Genomic DNA, 20,401 nt, shown 5'->3' on the forward strand with positions numbered 1-20,401 from the left:
AAGATATCTTAAACAGCATAAGTCTGTAAAATTTCAATGAACAAATATGTGTATTCTCTACATTACTAGGTCCTTCAATGGAGCCCCTCCCAGTCCAATTCAAACTAGGTCTAGGTCTGGGCTCGGTTCCTTATGGATTCAGAGAGGGACTAGCCCACAACAAATGAACACAAGGAGATTTTGGGCATTCAATGGCAAACCAAGAAGTATTTTGGAGTTCTCTTAAATATATATATATATATATTGTTTAGCTAAAAAGGACACATCGACCTCCCCTATCCTAATTTGACCACAACAACAATAAAAAGGTAAAACTTATTGAATTTATACACAATAAAGTGAAAAACAAAAACATTTTTCTCTATGCTTAACTTCCATTTTTGTGTTTTAGGGCTCAAAGAGAGTTGATTGTTTTTGTGTGCCATTGCTCAAACAGAGTTGAGGATTGATTGTTGCATGCTTGAAGTTGCTTTTGATTCTATTCTAAGACATGGGTACAAGGAAAAAGAGGAAACAAGTTTTTGGGACGGACATTTTTTCGTAGAATAAGCGACACTAGCATGGCTATAAAAAGTAGGGAAATTGTGAAATATATTTTTAAAAGATTCATATGAAAAGGTGAATAAAGCATGCTTATATACATGATAAAACCTTAACATATAGCGTTTGTGTTGAATAATTTAAATTGAAAGTTCACATGAGAGTAGAAGTCGAACAAATTATCATAACTCAAACATTTTTTTTATTAACTTTATGAAACAGCCATGGGATTGGTTTCCAAAAAATTCAAATTTTTTCAAGACAGTCCAAATTACATCGGAAATGCATCCATGGGTAACCCTAGAACTTGTACTTACATGGATAGGCCTTGTTTGGGTGAGGAATATGACGGCATCAACTCAATAATTGAGAAGATAAAAGTCATCATAAATGAGAAAGAGTATGATGCTGGAAAACATTCTTCAAAGAACAACAAATTATTGTGGAGAGATGGAACAAAATGACCGTTCATTGTATTTCTTTGCCTTTGCATTATGTCCCAATTATTCTAATCAACAGCTCCTTATGACACAAGAGATTTCATTAATTATATAAAGATCCCAAAGTTGCTCAAAGGTACAAAGCAATCCTTCATAGATTCTATTCTTATATTGATTGCGATGAAAGAAAACTTAAATGGCAAGTTAAAGGCAAGGAGTCTACGTGACCTTTGTAAAACACTTAGTATATGCTTCAGGTTTTATTACCCGTCAATCCTCCATTGGGCATTATGTCATAATCTACTTGTATTATTATGGATGACACATAGTTTGCATGAATGGTGAAATATTATAATGTTGGAGATTACTTTCTATTGCTGTCTCTAGATGTTTGTTTACTCATTGTTATCAGGATTGTTATGGAATGATGTTTAAAATAAACTGAGCAAATTTTTGGGGTTTTGTTTGGGTGGTTGTCACAATTTTCTTCTAGAATCGGAGTGGAGAGAGGACAAGGATACACATTGATTTCACATAATTCATCACAAAGCATTTCATCACACTTAAGGAGAGGAGGGGTGGTTTTAGTGATTAATAAAGGATGAGAGTTGGCTGGCGAAAATCCTGAGAATTGGGAATTTCTCCTAAACATGGCATTCTTAGAAATTTCTCAATTCAACATTCCTTGGCGATTCCTTGTTCTATTCTTACTCATGATGTTGCCCTCATGCCATTAATCGATCTTTAAATGCCTTAGAGGGTGGAAAAAAGTTGGGGAAATAATCTGGGGGAGAATCTTGAGCATCAAGAATTTCTCTCGAAGGGAGAATCTTGAGAATCAAGAATTTCCCCCAGATACACTTTTGCCACTCAAACTCTGCAAAACTTGTCATTTTACCCATTATGCCCATTCTTTCACTAATTTTTTGATTCACTACACCTTAGCATGATCTTGCATCTCTTTCTGGGTTGATGAGAAGGGGAAAAATCCTGAGAGACGTGAAACTTTCCTAGGAGGGAGAAGCTTGAGAGATAAGAAACTTCCCTAGGAGGGAGAATCTTGAGAGACAAAAAATTTCCCCCGAACCTAGTTCGTTCACAAACTTTGTCCCATTTCTCAAACAAACAAACCATTCGCACCTAGATTGAAATTCTACCTACCAACTTAGACCGAGGCTACGAAAAAATCCTCAAATGGCACCAAAATGCTCGCACAAAACCCAAACAAAATTTGCTTCCCAACAAGCCAAAATTGCTCAAACTCACCCTGAACTAGGAGACTTGAAAAAGTTGCCAACTAAACCATCTAAGCCAATAACTCCTACTTGCAAAAGAAAAAACAAAGAGGGGGTCCCCATATGCAATAGGGCAATGGTGTGAAAGCCACACAACATAAGAAATGATCCTAAACATTGCAAGGATAAAACTTGTGTAGAAACAAGAACCTTTGATTGACTCCATTTCCACCTATCCAACAACTAGGAAGTGCACTCAAAATGGAAGAAACCATGAATTGGGTTGAGCAACTTCATCCTCAATTACACAAGTGTGCAAGTGTATCCATTCCCTACTTGACAAGAACCTAGAAAGCCTCTCAGATCCATTGGACTCAACTATTTTGATATATCCTTACTCCAAAAGCATCCTCGATAGAGCCTCACTGCCAGTCAAGCGTCCATAGCCCAAACGAGATTATCATTGTGGTCAACCACGAACATTGCTCTACCTTTAGTGATTATTTTTATAGCACCAATAGAGATATTCACACACCCAAAGCCAAATCGCTTTATTTTCTTTTCTTTTCTCACCGTTTTTTTTTGCTTTTCTCTTGATATTGTCTTTTCTTTCTTCTCAATATTTTATTTTTTGGCTTACAAGCGCTGAAGCTTGTAGAGGGTTTGGAAAACCATAGTGGCGCTAAAGCTAATGGTGTGATTTTTACTATTCCCAACTTCACCTCAAGAACTCAAAGAACTCAGAGCAATTGAATAAAATGTTGTAACTGAAAGAATTGGATTCCTCAAACCCAACTAATGAATTCAATCCAAATTTAGTATGAATCCTTTTCGCAAGATAAAGTTATTAGGAATTCAATCTCCGATTCAAGGAAACCTCGCAAAGAGATATCCAAGAAATAAACCAAACAAATCCACTGGGAGAAATACCAAAGTGTGTTGCCCAACACCCCACCTTTCTCACAAATTTGGATCCCGCTAGCTAAACTAACCAAACAAGCAACTAAACTACAAGAGGCTAGACAACTAAAGGAAACAACTAAACTACTCAGATCAAATGACTCAAGGCAAACCTATAGACTAGCTCTCTAAAGAAAACAAAGCCAAGCAACTAACTGAGGCACTCAAAGAATGACTCAAGGAAAATTAACTTTCCGACTCGACAAGGAAACAACAATTCTCACCAACGGAAAGGAAACTACTCTAACACTCTTGAACCAAGTGGTTCAAAACAAACCTACTCTAACTATGTACAAGAATCTTGAAGGGATGACACAGATCAAACTAATATGTACACTTGATCTAACATGGTTTCTCAATATGTTCAAGAGTAGCAAGGCTTGGGTAAGGGTTCTCAATTTAGCATTTTTATCCTTATACTCTTGAAAAAATATTCAGTACCCCATTTTCAAACTCAAGACAATTATCATGCAAGATCAACAATTGAGGCAATTCATGTGGTCCATGTATAATCCAAATGCAAGTTTCCTTTCCTAAACCTCCATAATCAAAACAGTAACTTTCAAAATTTTCAACATTAGAAGCAAGGAAAGAAACAACCTGTCATGTCTTGAGTGGTTATTCATGTTGAAATCTTTTCTCATCATCCACAGCTTTAGGAGGTCGTAGTTGGTGGTGGATAACCCCATGAGCATCAACAACAAACTCTTGGGTGGCCAAGGCAAGATAAACGTTATAGTTGAACCCCTAAAATATTGCATTAGGAGGCTTATCCTTGTACAACATGAACCATGCATCCTCGTGTGAATTGGAATTCATTCTTTGATTAACTTAGAAAATCAGAAACATTACTGGTATACATACCCTCCATCGCCACGGTAACAAAAAATGGCACTAGGAGGGCTCAAACAAAGTTCATTCGTGGAGTTGTCAACAAATGATCTTTCAAGTACATTAGAGATAGGAGATCTCTTTAAAAGAAAAAGTCCAAAAAAGTGAAAATTCGTAAAAAAAAACCAAAAAACTCAAAAAGAAGAAAAGGTTTCTCAAATGGATAGGCAAGTAGATGTTCTTCCCATTTGGTTTGATTTGAACAAGAGGCCACATCCATGTGATTTGACAAAACTTGCAGCAGCAAGACATTGTAGGATACATGGCACCACAAATCATGAAGAAATTCATTGCTTGATTTTCCTTTTGAGGGTGGACTTCGCATTACAAGGGAGGATTTATTTTTCACAAGTATACGAGTCTATGGTGCTTGTCAATTCAGAAGCAAAGTTTCTTGAGTTCAAAGAAGATATCAATAGAATACCAACGATTGGATATGGAGAAAATACTAGGTGTATCTACATCACCTCTCACATTCTGAATCTACTTGTCCATTTTATCAGACACTATTGATTTGATCAAGTTTCAAATGGATTGGTCTAAGAAAATATTTGGGGGAGTGTGGGGAGCGGTGGCAAGGATTTATTCCAGCTCCCAAGTTGGATGTCAAAGGAAGTGGTAGTCATCACTCAAGTTGGGAACCAAAGCTTAAAGAAAGAAATAAGATGCATCAAGGTAACAACGATAAGCTTCACGATAATGGTAATCAAGAAAAACTTTCATATATCACTTCACTGGATGGGGTGCATAAGAAGAGTAAGGGAGCAATAGATTTTATTCAAGGAAGGAAAGACATAGAGACAAAGATCAACATCTTGAAGAACTAGAAGGTGATTATCGCAATTTCAAAGAGGCAATATTTGGTGAACTTTTTCTCGTGCTACAAAGTCAAATTCCTGAGGATGAATCATAGGGAATTTCAAACACCCTTTGGGGACAAGATAGTCAAATGGATGACTTGAACAAAGAATTACAAGTTATCATAGATGAGCAAAGGTATGAAGAGAAAATTAACATGTCATTACAAGACATCACCACTACCGGTTTTTTTGGGGGGGTGGAGGTACCCTTAAGGATGTCGTGAAGGAAGTTGATTCATTGCCAAATGTATTTCAAGATGTTCAAGTTACTATGTGTGACATGGTTCACCATCAACTTCAACCTCAAGAGACTTCACCACTTGAGATTGAATTTGATGAACTCATGAGAATGTTTGTTGAGGAGCTTCCTTCTAGTTTTGAAGAGGATAACATTGATGAGCTTCTACATAAAGAGTTGCAAGGTGTTCCTAAAGATAAATCCACATGCAACACTATGGGAGAAGATGATGAAGTGAAATTTGGGTTAATATCACATTGGGGCTTTGCATTTAAACAACTTGGGAAGATATTCGAAAGAGACCTCATCAAGGAATCCTTGACTTTTGAGGATGCACTTAACTTCAACCAATATTGAATTCTTAGTTTGCATCCATTTGATGGGATTGGAGAGGAGATATTGATTTGAAAACCATTCTAGTGTCCCTTAGAAGCTTACACTATGTGGTGAAGGCATTGGTGAGATTACATCTAGTAGAGTCCAAGTCATCCATGATTCCTTGCATTTGCAATTAGAAGTGGAAGTAAAAATAGAAGTTATATGTTTAAGTTGGAATTGAAGTGGAAAATTTGGAAAATCAGAAGCTATATTTTCATTGCACATTGTAGAGCTAAATCGTTAAAAGTGCAAACAGTTGATGTCCATTGAATGAATATCGTATGTCCCTTTGTGATAACCAACATATCACATCATAAAACTGAGTGAAGTCCACGATTAAGAAGGAACCTTGAAGTCATTTCATGATCATACTTTGCAAGCTTAGCATGAGAGATGACCTTACATCAATAGAGGATTAAGAGTTTGATGCTTCTCCCAAACACATTAAGTTTGATTTTGCATGTTGTAGTGGAACAAAACTCACATCAACACAGTTCACGTCAACACAGGCAACAGATCAGCTTCTCACCTCCTTTACACATATGTCCCTTGCCCGAGGCATAAAATGATCACTCAACCCTCCTTTTCCAAGACATACCAGATGCGTAAGACCTCACACCAATTACATCCAACATGACACATCACCTCCAGCACCTCCTGGAGATGGCCCAAGACACATTCTTGCCCCAAACCTTATACTTCGATTTTGAACTACTTTTCGTCTGCTTAGAGAATCCTGATGCTCTTTGCTAGGTTTCTTTTGAATTATTGCTTGTTTGTTCTTTCTTATTTTCTCTTTTCCCGGGCACCGATTGGTGTTCCCATTGTTGGCTATTGCCTTTTTGTACTTTTTCCAATCCCCTAGACTCTCTTATGGTCTCTTGTTAGATAGTAATAAATTATCTTATCTTATCATCCCTTCTTCGGTTTTTTGCATGTTATTCATCTCCTTTTTTTGGCTTGCTTCATCATCTGAATTATGTCCTCTTTGTCTTAGCCCTTGATTGGCAACTGTTTTTGTAAGTTCTAAAATTTGTCTCCGGAGTGTTTGAATTTCCTATTGCATCTTTGCATTACCTCTTCCTCATCCTTTCCCAACCATCTTCCTCCTTTGATACCAAATGATGCAGCCCGATTATAATCATAAGAATTATAGAAGATAGAACAAAACACAAGAATTTCAAAATTCACAACTCTTTATTATTCACCCAACTTCTTTGCATTGCAAAGAGAGGAAACACTAATTTGACCCAATTTGAAAATTAACATTTTTGGCAGATTTTCAAAAAATTCATTTTTTGTCATTTTTGTAATTTTAAAAACTAATTTTTTCCATAAAGCTGCCCTAAACTAAGATAAGAAGAATTGCCAACTAACCTTCTAAATTGGAAACATGGTTTTTAAGTTATTAAAAAAAACACTTTCTAAGAAGATTAAAAAAACACAAAGCTGATTTCAGAGACCCAAATAAACTTTCTAGCTCCCGAAAAAAGGTCAAAATGGCCACCAACTGAGCCAAGCTCGGTTGGTAATCCAAATTCCTTCTCCTAAAGAACCCACCTGTCCAACAGAATCAGACAAGTAGGTCAAAAGTTATGACCGTTGGAAGTCCCTGCAATGTATGCTTACTTCTTTTCCATTCTTACAAAGTTTTGAGTACTGGTAGTAAATTTGCTCTTTCAAGAGATATTCCAAGTACATGGCCTTCCAAGGAATATTGTGAGTGATAGAGACAGTCATTTCCTTAGTGCCTTTTTAAATAGAGCTTTTCAAATTGTCAAGCATTGAGTTGACTCCTACCATCCCAAGATAGATGGGCAAACAGAGATTGTGAATCAATGATCAAATAAGTATATAAAGAACAACATAGCAAAGGGCATGGATGTTTTGGCCACATCTTGGTGAGCACTACTTACCACAGGTTGATAGGCACGTCGCTTTTCAAGGTACTCTAAGGTAATGAAGCTACATCATTTGTGGAATTGGGATTGGGAGATAGTCAAGCACCTAGGGCCAAGAAATGGTTGTAGGAGAGCCTACATATCCTTTGATCCCTCAAAGATAATCTATAGTAGGCTCAAAATCAACAGAAGATGTATGCAGATCAGAATCAGATTGAACAGAGTTTTGATGTTGGAGATTTTGTCAATCTTTGTTTGCAACCCTATAGGCAGCCCTGCTTGAAGGGAAGTGGGGTTAAGGAGCTTAAGCCTCATTCCTATGGGACCTATAAGTCGATACGGAGGATAAGATAAGTTTCTTATGAGTTGGAGCTTCCACGGGACAGTCAAATTGATAGTGTGTTTCATGTCTCTTGCCTCAAGAAGGTAGTTGGGCAATGCATCACAGTTTATGAGGAGCTTCTACCACTTGATGAGGTAGGAGAACTTGCATTGGAGCCCACAAAGATCATCGACTTCAGGGAGAGGAAGCTAAAAACATGCACAATCAAGAAGTGCCTTGTTTGGTGGAAAGATTTGGCTCTTAAGAATGTCATGTGGGAGAACAAGCAGATTCTAGAGCATTCTAAATTGTGATTGCTTGAGGTCAAGCATTGAGAAAAGGGAGAACGTCACATCCCCTCTTTGGGATGGACCTATTCTATATCGCTATTAGCTCTTATGGTCCCCTAAGAACTAGTTAATCACACAAGGGGGGCACAAGGGGGGCCATTCAAGGGCATGCACTAGTGTGCCACCTTGTGTTAGTACTAAGGGCACAACTTGAGACAAAAGTAAACACAATGGAAAAGAGAATTCGTTATTATCTAAAATAAGAAGCTATTACGTGCATTTAAATCTAAATAGGCCCAACTACATGCCCCGTGGGCTATGATATTGTTAGATTCTATAGAAAAACCCTTCTCATAGTTTTTTCTACCAAACTCCTCCAAAACTACCTTTTCACCTCAAGGATGGGCCTTAAATATAGCCTATCTTAGGTTTGGGGCAAAGAATAGAATTCACATTTTGAAATTGGGCAACCGACCCCAAAACAAAGTGATGGAGCCTAAAAATTTAGGTCTCCATTTGTGACATGATTTTGAAAATTGATGATATCAAAGGAATTCAGAAGTGTGATCAGGATTGTTTGGATAACCATTATCAATATCAAAAATGAGGAGTCAATTTCGCTGTTTGAAAGATGTGGGGCTTATCCTCAAATTATCAAATTTATTGAGATGCTATTACAGTATTGCTAGTATTACTAGATACCAAAGGAGAAAACCTTCAGCAGTGCAAGATGATGCTGATGTCACTGAAATTGAAGGAAAATTTATATGTAAGGCATGTTCAGAAATGTTTCAGGTGCAACTCTTGTTGTATTTCTTGCACTAATATTGCAACAATGGAAGACAGAGAACGCTATTTTGTGCCTTTCACAAAGATGGATTATATCCAATCTTCATCTTCGTTGATGGATATGAGTAGTAAAGAGAAGGCAGGAGTGAAGGGAGCGTCTATGGAAGATGAAACTGCTGACTATATCAGTCTAACTGTAGAAGAAAATGATGCACAAAAGGGAATTGTTCAGATTTGTCTGCAAGTGACAACTAATCAATTATTGAGTTTTTTTTATTTGACATCTGAAAGTGATATTGAACACTATATAATCTAAAGACGGAAAGGGCCACAGATGCCGTACTCAGAAAAATTGAAAATATAGAAAGTATGGTGTTCTGAAACAGTTTTTGAGACAATATGTATGAGCAGCGTATAAAGCACTGACAGGTATATACAATGAATACAATAAAAGATTGCAATGATATTTGAATGCAATACACAGCTTCATTTTTATCGTGAACCTCCAGCACTCCAATGGGATATGAAAACATATGAAATCTGAATATCTTACGTGTGCCATTCAACGATATTAGGATGAACAAATCTGGGTTAAAGGGTATACATCGTATATGAATTATGATGGATGGCAGAAGGTTTCGATACCTACGACAGGCTCAAACAATGTTAAGAGTGCGTTGGTGATACCATCAGGAGTTTATACACATACGCAGGATAATCAAATGAAAGCTTTGGCCCTCATATTTTGCAAAACCGCTGAAGCTTTAATATCTGTTGATAGATATTTAACATCATTCTTTGTTGCAGGTATATGAAGGTTGCCAAAACAAACACGGTGAGATGAATATGAAAGGCATTAGATGCAGAAATGAGGATAACCATGTCTTCATATCCTGGAGATATCGATCTGATGAACACCGAACGTTGCAGGGTTGTTGTTAATGATCAGGATGGTTCTTGTGAGACATTATCTTCTTGTCTGGTTTGCATATTATTTGCCCTTTAATAAAAAATGTCAGATAGCGGGTGAAGGCACAGAAGGAGGCATGCGTCCCGAGTATTTAAATTTTTATACGGGCTTTATGGTTATTAAAGGCATTTACATATTAAACTGCCACTCATACCAAAATGAAATTATCTTTAGTTATGTTAACATTTTGATTGGTTATTTGTTCCCAAAAGATGCAGCGTTTGGAGAGGTAACCAACATTGCTTGGTCCTCTATAAATATGTGATAAAAAATCAAACAAAAGATATATTCATATTCATATTTTAAATTTTTACCTATCCTATGCTCTATGATGTATTATATTTTTTCATTTGCAAAGAAATGATTTTTTGAACTAAGCCTGTGGATAATGGATTATTGAATGAATTCTTGTGCAATTCTAGATTCGAACTGTATTGGATTGATCATCCATGAGGAATGTCTCCAGTATAATTTTATTTCCGGATCAATAAGAAATATCCATTTTATTTATTTGCATTAGAGTTTTAAATTATTAAGTCGTGTCCTTTATAAATGATTTTTATTAATTTCTATAAATATTTTAATATTCGGATAAGTGGACTGGGTCATTATTGCATTTTAAATTTCATAAACATAGATAATGTGAAATATTTAATTGTTTCCCTATTATGTCTAGTTTGTCTCCGCAGGAGTTAAAGTGCATCCTAGACTAGTTTAAAATTGCATTCATATAATTGATTCGTACATCTGAATTATTAAAATTGTTTATAGTTTAAATATATTAGACTTTATAGAGTTGTACGTTTCAACTTATAATATTGACTTTGATTGCCCATTTAATTAAGCACTAGTCTTTTATTTTTAATTCATTATCCATATGCTGGCAACTATTTCATTTCTTTCCTTTGAAGAATGAATATATCCCTTTGTTGCAATCACCTATAATAATCACTTTTATTTAAAAACTCTCATATATTCATTAATCATTCTTAATTCATAATTTGCAGGATAAAAGCCTTCTATAATTCTTGTCATTTTGAAAAGCTTTTGTTGCATTCGCATTCTAATTTATCTGCTATAGGCATCTTGGATTAGAGGTGGTTGTCCAGGATCAAGTACACCCGCCTCAATTTTGCAAAGCCGGAAGCGCAGGGGATTTGGATCGCATCGATCAATCCCGTTCAAGTTGGCCATAACCGGTTGGATATCCCAGCAACAAGCAAGCAAGGCTCGTAGGATTCCAATCTACGGTTTTGGCAACCAACAAGTGGGAAACTGAAGAAAAATACAGCCGTATTGATTCACCTTCTCCCATGCTGTATCAAATACTCTTTTGATAACAAACTGCTTATCAAACAAGCATCGGAAATGTCAGAAAAAGGCATCTCGGACTCTTCTGTAGTGGAATTTACTATTTGACAAAGTGATTTGGTCATATTAATCCCAAATAGGAACCTGGAGACGATCTCTTTTGGTAGAAAGACCTGGGAAAGATCCCATGACAGCAGCGATGTAAACTAGATAAGAATTCATGTAAAAAGGTCCTGATGTTCCCAGATGGCATATTTGTTAACAAAGTGCAGTACTGATAAGTTCTCTCCAAAAGATGTGTTCTTTATTCTCCATAATCTAAAACATGAACTTATACATCCATGGTTCAAAATTAGTAGAATCTTTAAGGCCACAAATCCGACTGAGTAGGATAATGAGATCCTTATACTCTTGTTTGAAATTTGACCAATAAACAGTCTTTGGCCATCTGGAGAAATTGCTTCTTTTATTGTCTAACCAGTAAAGGTTGACATACTTCTGATAATTATTCTTTTGTTCATTCCAACTGGCCAATGATGATCCTTCAGTCAAATCAACACATTCTGATTTATGCGGAACCTTGAAGATTTGTTCTATAACCTCAGGATCTAGGCTAATGATAACATTGTCATCAGCATCTTTGATAGTTTTCGTCTTGAGAGTAAACCGCCCTGCACATCCATAAACGAAGTCAGGTTCTATAGCCACCATAGGAAATGTGGATACCAAATGAATGTTGCTTCTCCTAATGCACTTCATTTCATGACTAGCCGGAGCTTCATCTCTTTGTAAAAAATTAGCCAAATCAACATGACCAATCTTAGTGTCCAACACGTTATCCAAAATAGATATGACTAAAGAAGGAGCTGCATGAGCCAATTCTTTATCATATTGATATTTCATTTTCCCTTTGGATTTAGATGGCGAGGACATGTCTTGTGCTTGTGCTGCAACACAAAAATCCCAAAACATAAATACATCATCAAAAGGGATCTCCATACAAGTGAATTCCGGATCAGCAGTGAAGATTCGAAAATGGATAAGAGACTTCACAAATCCATCAAAGTAACTTCAAAGAGAAAGCATATGCATATCCAATGGAACAAAAAGCGGAATGGAATGAGAATGAAGGTGAGAAAATGGAAGATGAAATAAAATGGAATGGAATGAGAATGTGTGAAGGTGAAATGCATGGGAATGTGTGCAAATGAAAATTGTTGATTTCAAAAGTGACTTAGCGTTTTCAAGGCATTACTGCATGAAAAATGAATACATGTAAATGCAACATGTAACGGGAGGTGGAGGTTGAAATGAGATGCAAATGCGGGTGAAGATACACTTCACATGTATGTGCGAATGAAGGTCAAGATGGAAAGCATGGAAATGATGCAGAAACATGTATTTGCTCACAAAAGCGCAAATGCATATGAAGGGATGGAAATGGAAAATGGAAGTGAGATAATGAGTTTTAGTCACCTTTGATGAAAAGGAGAAGTTAAAGTACATGGGAAGTGAAAAGACATCTTTTTGACTTTCCAAAATGTGACTTATAATCAAAATCGGACCTTTTGGATGCAATTATACGTAAGACATTTCGTGTAATTGTGCCGTGCGAATGGAAGCGAAAAGTGAGATGTGTGAAAATGGAAGTTGAGACTCTTATCTTTGGCTCTCAACTTGTGCCAATTCTGCAATTTTGTCCATTTCAGTTCTTGGGTCATTTCAGATATGAAAGACATACCTCTAAATATAGCCTTTTTTTAATTATTTTGATAAGGTAAAATGTACATGTGTTAGTGTCCTGCTAGGCATCACCATGAAAAGAAAAAGTAATTTTCTTATAATACAATAGAAAGTATAGGCAGTATACCAACTTTTACAACTAAACAAAAATTTACTGAAAATGTTAATCTTTAATCAAGCTAAATCAACATATCCATGAAATTCATTTTCTTTTCATTTTAAATGGCTAGAAGATTTCAATACATAAAAATAAGGTCTTGAGTGTAGTCCTTTAATTCTGCTAAGGAAAGGTTTGTGAAAAAATAATTTTACAGAAGATAAAAAACAGTAAAAGAGAAGAATTCAAAAGGTGTGATCGTATGTACCCTTTTCCAGGGCCTAGTCCATGAGTAACGCCTTGCTTTCCACAAGCAACTTCCATCTAAAGGTTTATAAGAAACAGCTATTGTTAGTATAAGGTACATATTTATTCAGGCAAAAACAGTTATGGAAATCAGCTTCCTGGAGAACGTAGAATCCACTAAATATGAACCCAACTGCACTTCCAGGTTCAGCGAGCATGGAAAAAGTGATGTCACATGTTGATGCAACATTCGCTGGAGATGATCCATATCTAGAGAAAACATGATGTCAATATATGAAGTGTGTGAGGGTGAAGAATGAAGATCAATACTGGCATGTAAATCAAACAATAAAACTTAATTGGAAAAGAAGAGATCTATCTGTAAGAAAATAACAATATTTTTACTGTAATTCAAAAACTTACTTTGCACCAATATCAATAAGTGATTCACATTTACTTGCTGTTCTGTTCCAAACGGTCACATCACATCTGAAAAGAACATTGGCATGAATTAATTTTGGAGAATGGTAATACGACACAATGGCATGCCAAGTGAGCTATAGAATTGGACAGAAATAGTAAATAATGTGCTAATATAGAAACAGAATACTGTTTGGTGAGATGGAGAGATGAATATAAAAAATAACTAAGTAGCAGTAAGACGGCTAGAGAGATGTCCAGATGACAATAATAAGCCATTTTATATAGTGATTGGCAAGCTAGAGGGATAGAATTTAAAAATAAAGGAATTGGAGTGTTTGGTAAGCTAGAAAGATTGAACGGAATAGTACAAAACTTCAAGTGCTATATAGGAGGTTCTAATATCAAAAATAACGATCAAGCAGAGCTTGGTGAGAGAAATGAAGATCATAAAGAAAGAGCGGAGCAGCTTTGGCAAGTTAGGGATGTTAAATCTCAGAATGAACTTAGTACATGGCACCTAAGGGGGGATACAGATCATAAAGAAGGAACTGAGCACTGTTTGACAAGCAATAGAAAAAGGAAAGACATAAATATCCATAAATGACCAAAAGTATATGGACTAGCAAAGGACTAAAGCGCAAAGAGAGACCCTAGACAGAAATTGAATAAAACAAAAGCTAACCTTGGAAAGGTAAATCCTCAAGAAACTACCATAATAAGATTTGTTTTAAAGGGAAAATCATCTAGGTGAGCAAACAAAATCTTTGTGTGGAGTCCACAAAAAGGCCATCAACCATAGCGGGAGTACTGATGCAGAGTTAAGTGAGATCAGTAAGAAACAAGTAACTTAACCTATTCTTAAAAAATAGTAGGGCATTGTATCTAGAATGTAATTTTACCAAAAAGTGTGTTCCGAAATTATGTTCATGTTTGAAGATATTTTTCCAAACCCTCTAATATTATTTTAATTAGAAGAGATTAATACAGTTAAGATAGTAAGGTCCTCCTCACCAAATACCTTGTTGACCAATTAAAACAAGTAGGTGTTAATCAACAAGTGTAATTTGATATTAAATGTCAAATAAATTATAAAACTGAAGTCATGACTATCAATATTAAAAGAAGGTGAACTTGCCCTACAATTGGCTTCAATGGTCAACCTTTACCTACAGTTTAGTCTCACTAATATTTACACATTGATAACAGTCACAAATTAAAGTAAAAATCTCCTTTGGAAAATGCAATTTCACCAGTTGCAGAATCTACTATCGTTTCAAAAGCCATGCAGATATGTTCATCTTTGGTATTGAAGTTAAAAAAAAAAGTCATGTAACATTTGTGATCCAGTCGGGCTGTGCAATTTGGGATCAAGAACATTTCACAATACTTAGAAAAAGAAAATAAAATCCAAAAGCAACTAATTATTTAATACTTCGACATAAAAAATAATTAATCTTATGCTACCTTCCTGGAAGCCAATATTTTGCCAATTGAATAAAATCCATACAAATGATATGTATCAAATAAACACAATCTACTGAAGCTGGATCAAGACAGACTTCACATCATTTCTCAAAATTGGGCCTAATCCATTGAATCTAAAAAGGGATTGGAAAAACAAATACTAATAAATCACTAAAGTTAAAAATTTTGATCTGGATTGATATTAGTAAGTTAATGCGTAAATAAAGAGGGAATGGAACATTACAAATTGCTCTTTAACGAAGCCATTGATTAGCATCTCGATTCTCCACAAAGTAATTTTATCTGTCGCTGGGTTTGCAGCAGATCTTTTATCAGTACTTGTTTCAGAATATTGATTAAAAAGAATGAGGAGTTTGAGAAAGGTATTATCTTCATGAATGAGCTGGCAACCAGATTAGACATGTGAAAGATACTTATCTCTGCTGATAACATTAAGTTTATCTCCTTACAACAGAGAACGAAAAGATGGAAGTGTGCTGTAAGGCCAGTGAGAGATAGATATGGTCAAAAGATTTGATTCTTGTCTGATCTGAATTAAAACAGATGAGAAGCTTTTATGTTAGATGGTGATTTTTCATGGCTCTGCTAGGTGTATCGGGCAGAAACAATGCCTTTTTAGCAGCTTCATCATTTTTCATTGCATTGAAAGTTTGGCAATGGGAATGGGAGTCAGGTGTAGGTCCACCAAGGAGATATCTGAAGAGCAAATTAGTTACCTATTTTGGCGGGCTAGAAAGGAAGATCTCACAGCATTGTCTAACATTTTAGGGAAAGACTTTCGAGCTGGTGGAGACATCCATGACGGTGTAAAATATGAAAAGTCTTTGACACTGTTTGTGCAAGTACTTGGGGATCCATTGTGAGGTATCAAAATTTGTTGATTGCTACATCAAAAGGAAGAATTATTTAGCCATCTACAAAGAGGTGGATAATATGAAGGTAATGCATTATTCAAAGATGATGCTGAGGCTAATCAATCTGAATGAAGAAAAAAAGAAATGGCAAGATGGAAAAAGCATGAATATTGTTCAAGAAGGGTGTGGGCAGCACAACAATATAGATAAGATAAATTTATTAGTGTCCAACAGGATAACACAAAGAGGGTCTAACGGACTGAAAGTCCACAACAAAAGAACAGCCAATAGGGGGAATACCAAACAGTACCCGGGGAAAGAACAAACCAAACAAGAACGAGAACAAAGCAAAAGCCCCAACGGAAGAATGAAAGTAGAGACCAGAAACATGCTAGTTGCTACTGCTCACTAAGAAGTAACCCAGAACCGAAAGATATAGTCTAGGGCAAGGAGGACCCTAGGCCGTTGCTGAGAGCTGCTGAAAGTGGATGGTTGTTGCCGTGTGTAGCTGCTGCAAGGTATCACAAACCTATAATGTCTTGAAGTAGGGAGGTCAAGCGACCCCTTGGTGCCCCGAGCCAAAGACAAAATCATGAAGAAGGAGGTGATGAGCTGGTCAATAGTCTATCTCAAAGGAAACTGAAGTTGCAATGTGTGGACCCGAAGTCATGCAGCCTCCTAGATATAGAGCACAAGACACCGCTGGTTAGTGTATCTAAAGAAGGATGGAAGAGATTGATGCCCTCTAAATAGGCAGTAGAACCTCCCTTTGATCTTATAGTATATGGGGCAGTAGAAAATAAAGTGTGCCTCCGTCTTTGCCTCTCCCAAGTCACAAAGGTGGCACATCCAGTCCTCTCTATCAATCCGGTGGTTGGTCTATATATGGAGCCGATGAGAGCCCAACCTGAAAAAACCCAAAGAAATACAAAGAGAGTGTGTCCAATGCCAAGAAAGGTAAGGCAGACACACGATGACCTCATCTTGTAAATCCATTTAAGGCTCTGCATAGAAGGCCATCCTCAAGCAAAGCCAATCCATGGGGTTAGACAATGTCGTAATAACATATTGTTTGTAAATGTCCATCCTGGCATGCCTGTTCCACTGTTACTGGGAAGGGAGAAGATGGGTAGAGGCATCCAAAGAGAACTGAGGGGGATAGGCAGTCAATCTCATTCACAAGCTCAACAGAAGAATATTTGCATTTGTCGATAACAATTAAGGTTCAATTTTGGATCAAGTTATAGATAGGATGGTCGAGAATAGATCAAGATTTGGATATTTCTATCATTAATTTATCCTCCCACCCATTATGTAATGTTTGTTACGTATCTGTTTTGTTTAATACACAGGGAGTTACCCACTATGGTAGTCCTTATCTCTAAAAAAATATCACTTAAGTAAAGTGGAATCCACAACCAAATAACTTTGTTGAATGAGGACCACCTAATGTTTAAAAATGAAAACACAGTCTTTGAAAACTTTGTGATCGATAGAAAAAATCAAAGATTACAAAATCTTTGTTACCATAAAATCATCATCGATCCCAATCTTCAACATTTACTCTATTCTTCTAGCGTGATAAGCTTCAAAAGTAAAATAATGATTGCAAAACAAATGGCTATCTCAAACAAGACAAATGAAAAGTAGTATACAGACACTCCTAGACAAGCAACTTTGTAAAAATGAACTTATAAACTATGTGAGTTAAAACAAGAAGAATATAAGATGAACCCATTTCTGGAACTAACTTGGATATTTATGGTGATATCAAGCATGGTTATGAAAATGCTTGCAAACATGTCCAAGTTCATGAAATATTAAATCAAGAGAACCAAACAAAACCTAGACACTTTTTTTGTTAAACTAAATAACTCTTCTAACAAAATTAAACACATGGTCTTGATTAACCAGATTCCATATAAGACAATATTTTAATGCTCTATGTGGTTGTAATTAGATTACTCCTGGGATTGTCCACCCCTTCTTAGCTCTTGGATATTCCCCCATGTGCAACCTTGAATCCTTATCGAGACCTTTTGTAGTGATGTCAGATAGACAATAGTATCCTTTTTTTTTTAAATCCAAGAGTTACTTCATGCATCTAATGAAATAGGCCTCCTTTCAAAGTCTTTATAGTTGTAGAAAATTGAGCAACCTTGACTTGCTAAAGATGAGGCAAAGAAGAAGAAAGCAAAAAATTTAAAAGCTTCTCTAGAATGCAAAGCAATCAAAGACCATTGTGATAGTTTGCACCATTTTATTGCAAGGAGATGAAAGAGCTCGCTAAGAATACAAAAAGAACAAATCAGAGGCTTGGAAAGTTGTAGATCAACCAAGCAATTACCTCGTTTATTATCGCTAATTAAAATGACAAATGTTGGCATGTTATTATATCGGTCCTCTTTTTGTAATGATGCTTAGTCTCTAGCACACATTTATAACTCTTTTGTAGAGAGTTGCACAGTAATGTGCTCTATTTGAAATACTATAAAAATAGTAAGTACATAATTTTGCACAAAAGAAGCATATACCACTCGTAGACTATGTTAACCCAAGTTTTCGAAATGGGGGGATGGGGGGGCAAGGAAACGGGTTTCTAGGACGGACCTTTTTTCCTTAGAGCAGGGGACAGCAGTGAAGGCAGCTATACAAAAAAATAGGGAGAAATTTTTTTATCAGTACTATATATGCATTTTATTAGTATAAAGCATTACAATAATTACATCAAAGTTACATGATGGATACATAAGCTTCTCCTTTGTTGAGAGAATATCCTTAAAAATAGGAAAAAAAATCAAATATTCATATGAAAACATGGATAAAGCATGCTTATATAGATTATAGAACCTTAACATATACCATTTGTGTTAAATAAATAAAATTGAGAGAATTCGCATGAAAGTGTAAGTCAAACATAATTGAAATTCAAGCATTAATTTTATGGGCAGCTAGAAGATAGGTTTCTAGAAGTTTCTGGGTTTCCAAGAGGTCAAATTATGCCAAAAATGTGGCCCCAGGTAACCCTACTTGTAGACAACATGCGACCCGGAAATAGGATTAAAATGATGCATGCAAACCATCAACCTACCTATGCCATGTCCCTCTTTCAAAATTAAAAGAATTAAATATAAATGATCTATTTTTATTTCCCTTAAGCTAAGATATAATATAGGAAACATAATGATATTTGAAGTTTGGCCCATTCACTGTATTTACAAAGCTGCGAAGTAAATATTCTATTTTAAAAGTTTTTTAAAACTTTTAATTCAATGTATTTCATAGTTGCAGTCAAAGGAACTAGTTTTTTTCTTCTATCTATTCGGTGGAAGCAAACCGTTATTAAACTACCTCTTCCTCAATCCACAAAGTGCCTTGAAACACTTAATTCAGTATATTCCTAATTTGTAATCAAAGGAACTAATTTTATCTTCTTTCTTTAAGTTGGAAGCAAACCTTCAATGAAATACCTCTTCCTCAATCCACTTATTGGTTCATTTTCTATTTTCCCAAAAAATCATTTCATTTTTGTTATATTGACATATTGCTTCTTTCCCTTTTTGTTGAAATATAGATTTTTCAATGATTCATTGGTCATCGTGTAGCAATTTGAATTATTTTCTGTCTTTTAAGATCTAATCTAACATATTAAATTGTCCATTAACCATCCATGTGGAAATGTGGAGCAAGATGTTTCCCACCCCATTGGATTAAGGCGATTTTTGTTTGTCCAAAGAAGGTGGGCATAATTTTGTTTTCTCTTAAATAAATAAAAAATGTATCACAGTGGTTCAACCACACCCAACTATGTCTTGATAACACTTCTTGAGGGCATACTTCCCTCATCCCAAAGATGCTTAAGAGGTTTAGGCTCTAAAAACTCCTTGTAATGAAAATAAATTACACTTCGCTTGTTTGGAAGGGAAAAGATCCAAAGTGCCTCTGTTATCTCTGTTTGACTCTCTATACCACTTATATGAAGTGCCTCAATTCTCGTACTCCCAAGAGTTCTTGTCATTGCTTATATTTTATATTGTTGGAACACAAGATAACCATTATTGCCAGATTTCTTCCAACAACCCTTTGTTCCTTTATGAAAGTATATCTCCTCCAGATTCATTCTTGTTTTGCATTGTCATCTTATTCATCAAAAGTTGCATCTACCAGCAATTAAGAGCAAAGAAGTGACATTGTAACCATCAAAAAATCTATAAAATCTCTCCATTCCAATTCATCCCCAACAACATCAAGTGTAGCACATGTATAACAACCTTTATGATAAGTATGATCTCTTATACAAAGCATCTACAAGAAACTAATAAATTCGACAAATTAGCTCCTTAATGACTATTTCTCTAGCTTCAAATAAATTTCTTTATAGTACCTTATGAAACAAACCTCAATACTCCAACTTCACCACAAAATCAT

The 20,401-nt window shown here is 35.8% G+C and overlaps 1 protein-coding gene across 6 annotated transcripts in view; it reads right to left on the reverse strand.

The window, feature by feature from the left end:
- Positions 1 to 20,401, reverse strand: part of GLYR2 (glyoxylate reductase 2) — an 86,182-nt gene that overhangs the window by 14,825 nt on the left and 50,956 nt on the right. For 5 of the 6 annotated variants that reach the window (XM_089803375.1, XM_089803374.1, XM_089803378.1 and 2 more), the window contains 3 exons: positions 13,635 to 13,700; positions 13,406 to 13,481; positions 13,234 to 13,289 (listed from right to left, as the gene is read on the reverse strand). The exons of the other annotated variant lie outside the window; for it this stretch is intronic. In XM_089803375.1, coding sequence (XP_089659501.1) covers positions 13,234 to 13,289; positions 13,406 to 13,481; positions 13,635 to 13,700 — 198 coding nt within the window. The remainder of the gene's footprint in view (positions 1 to 13,233; positions 13,290 to 13,405; positions 13,482 to 13,634; positions 13,701 to 20,401) is intronic. 6 annotated transcript variants of the gene reach the window in all.

This window comes from Cupressus sempervirens, chromosome 10 (genome assembly GCF_028749045.1).
Source record: "Cupressus sempervirens isolate cs-2001-9-10 chromosome 10, ASM2874904v1, whole genome shotgun sequence".
In the NCBI taxonomy this organism is placed as follows: Eukaryota; Viridiplantae; Streptophyta; class Pinopsida; order Cupressales; family Cupressaceae; genus Cupressus; species Cupressus sempervirens.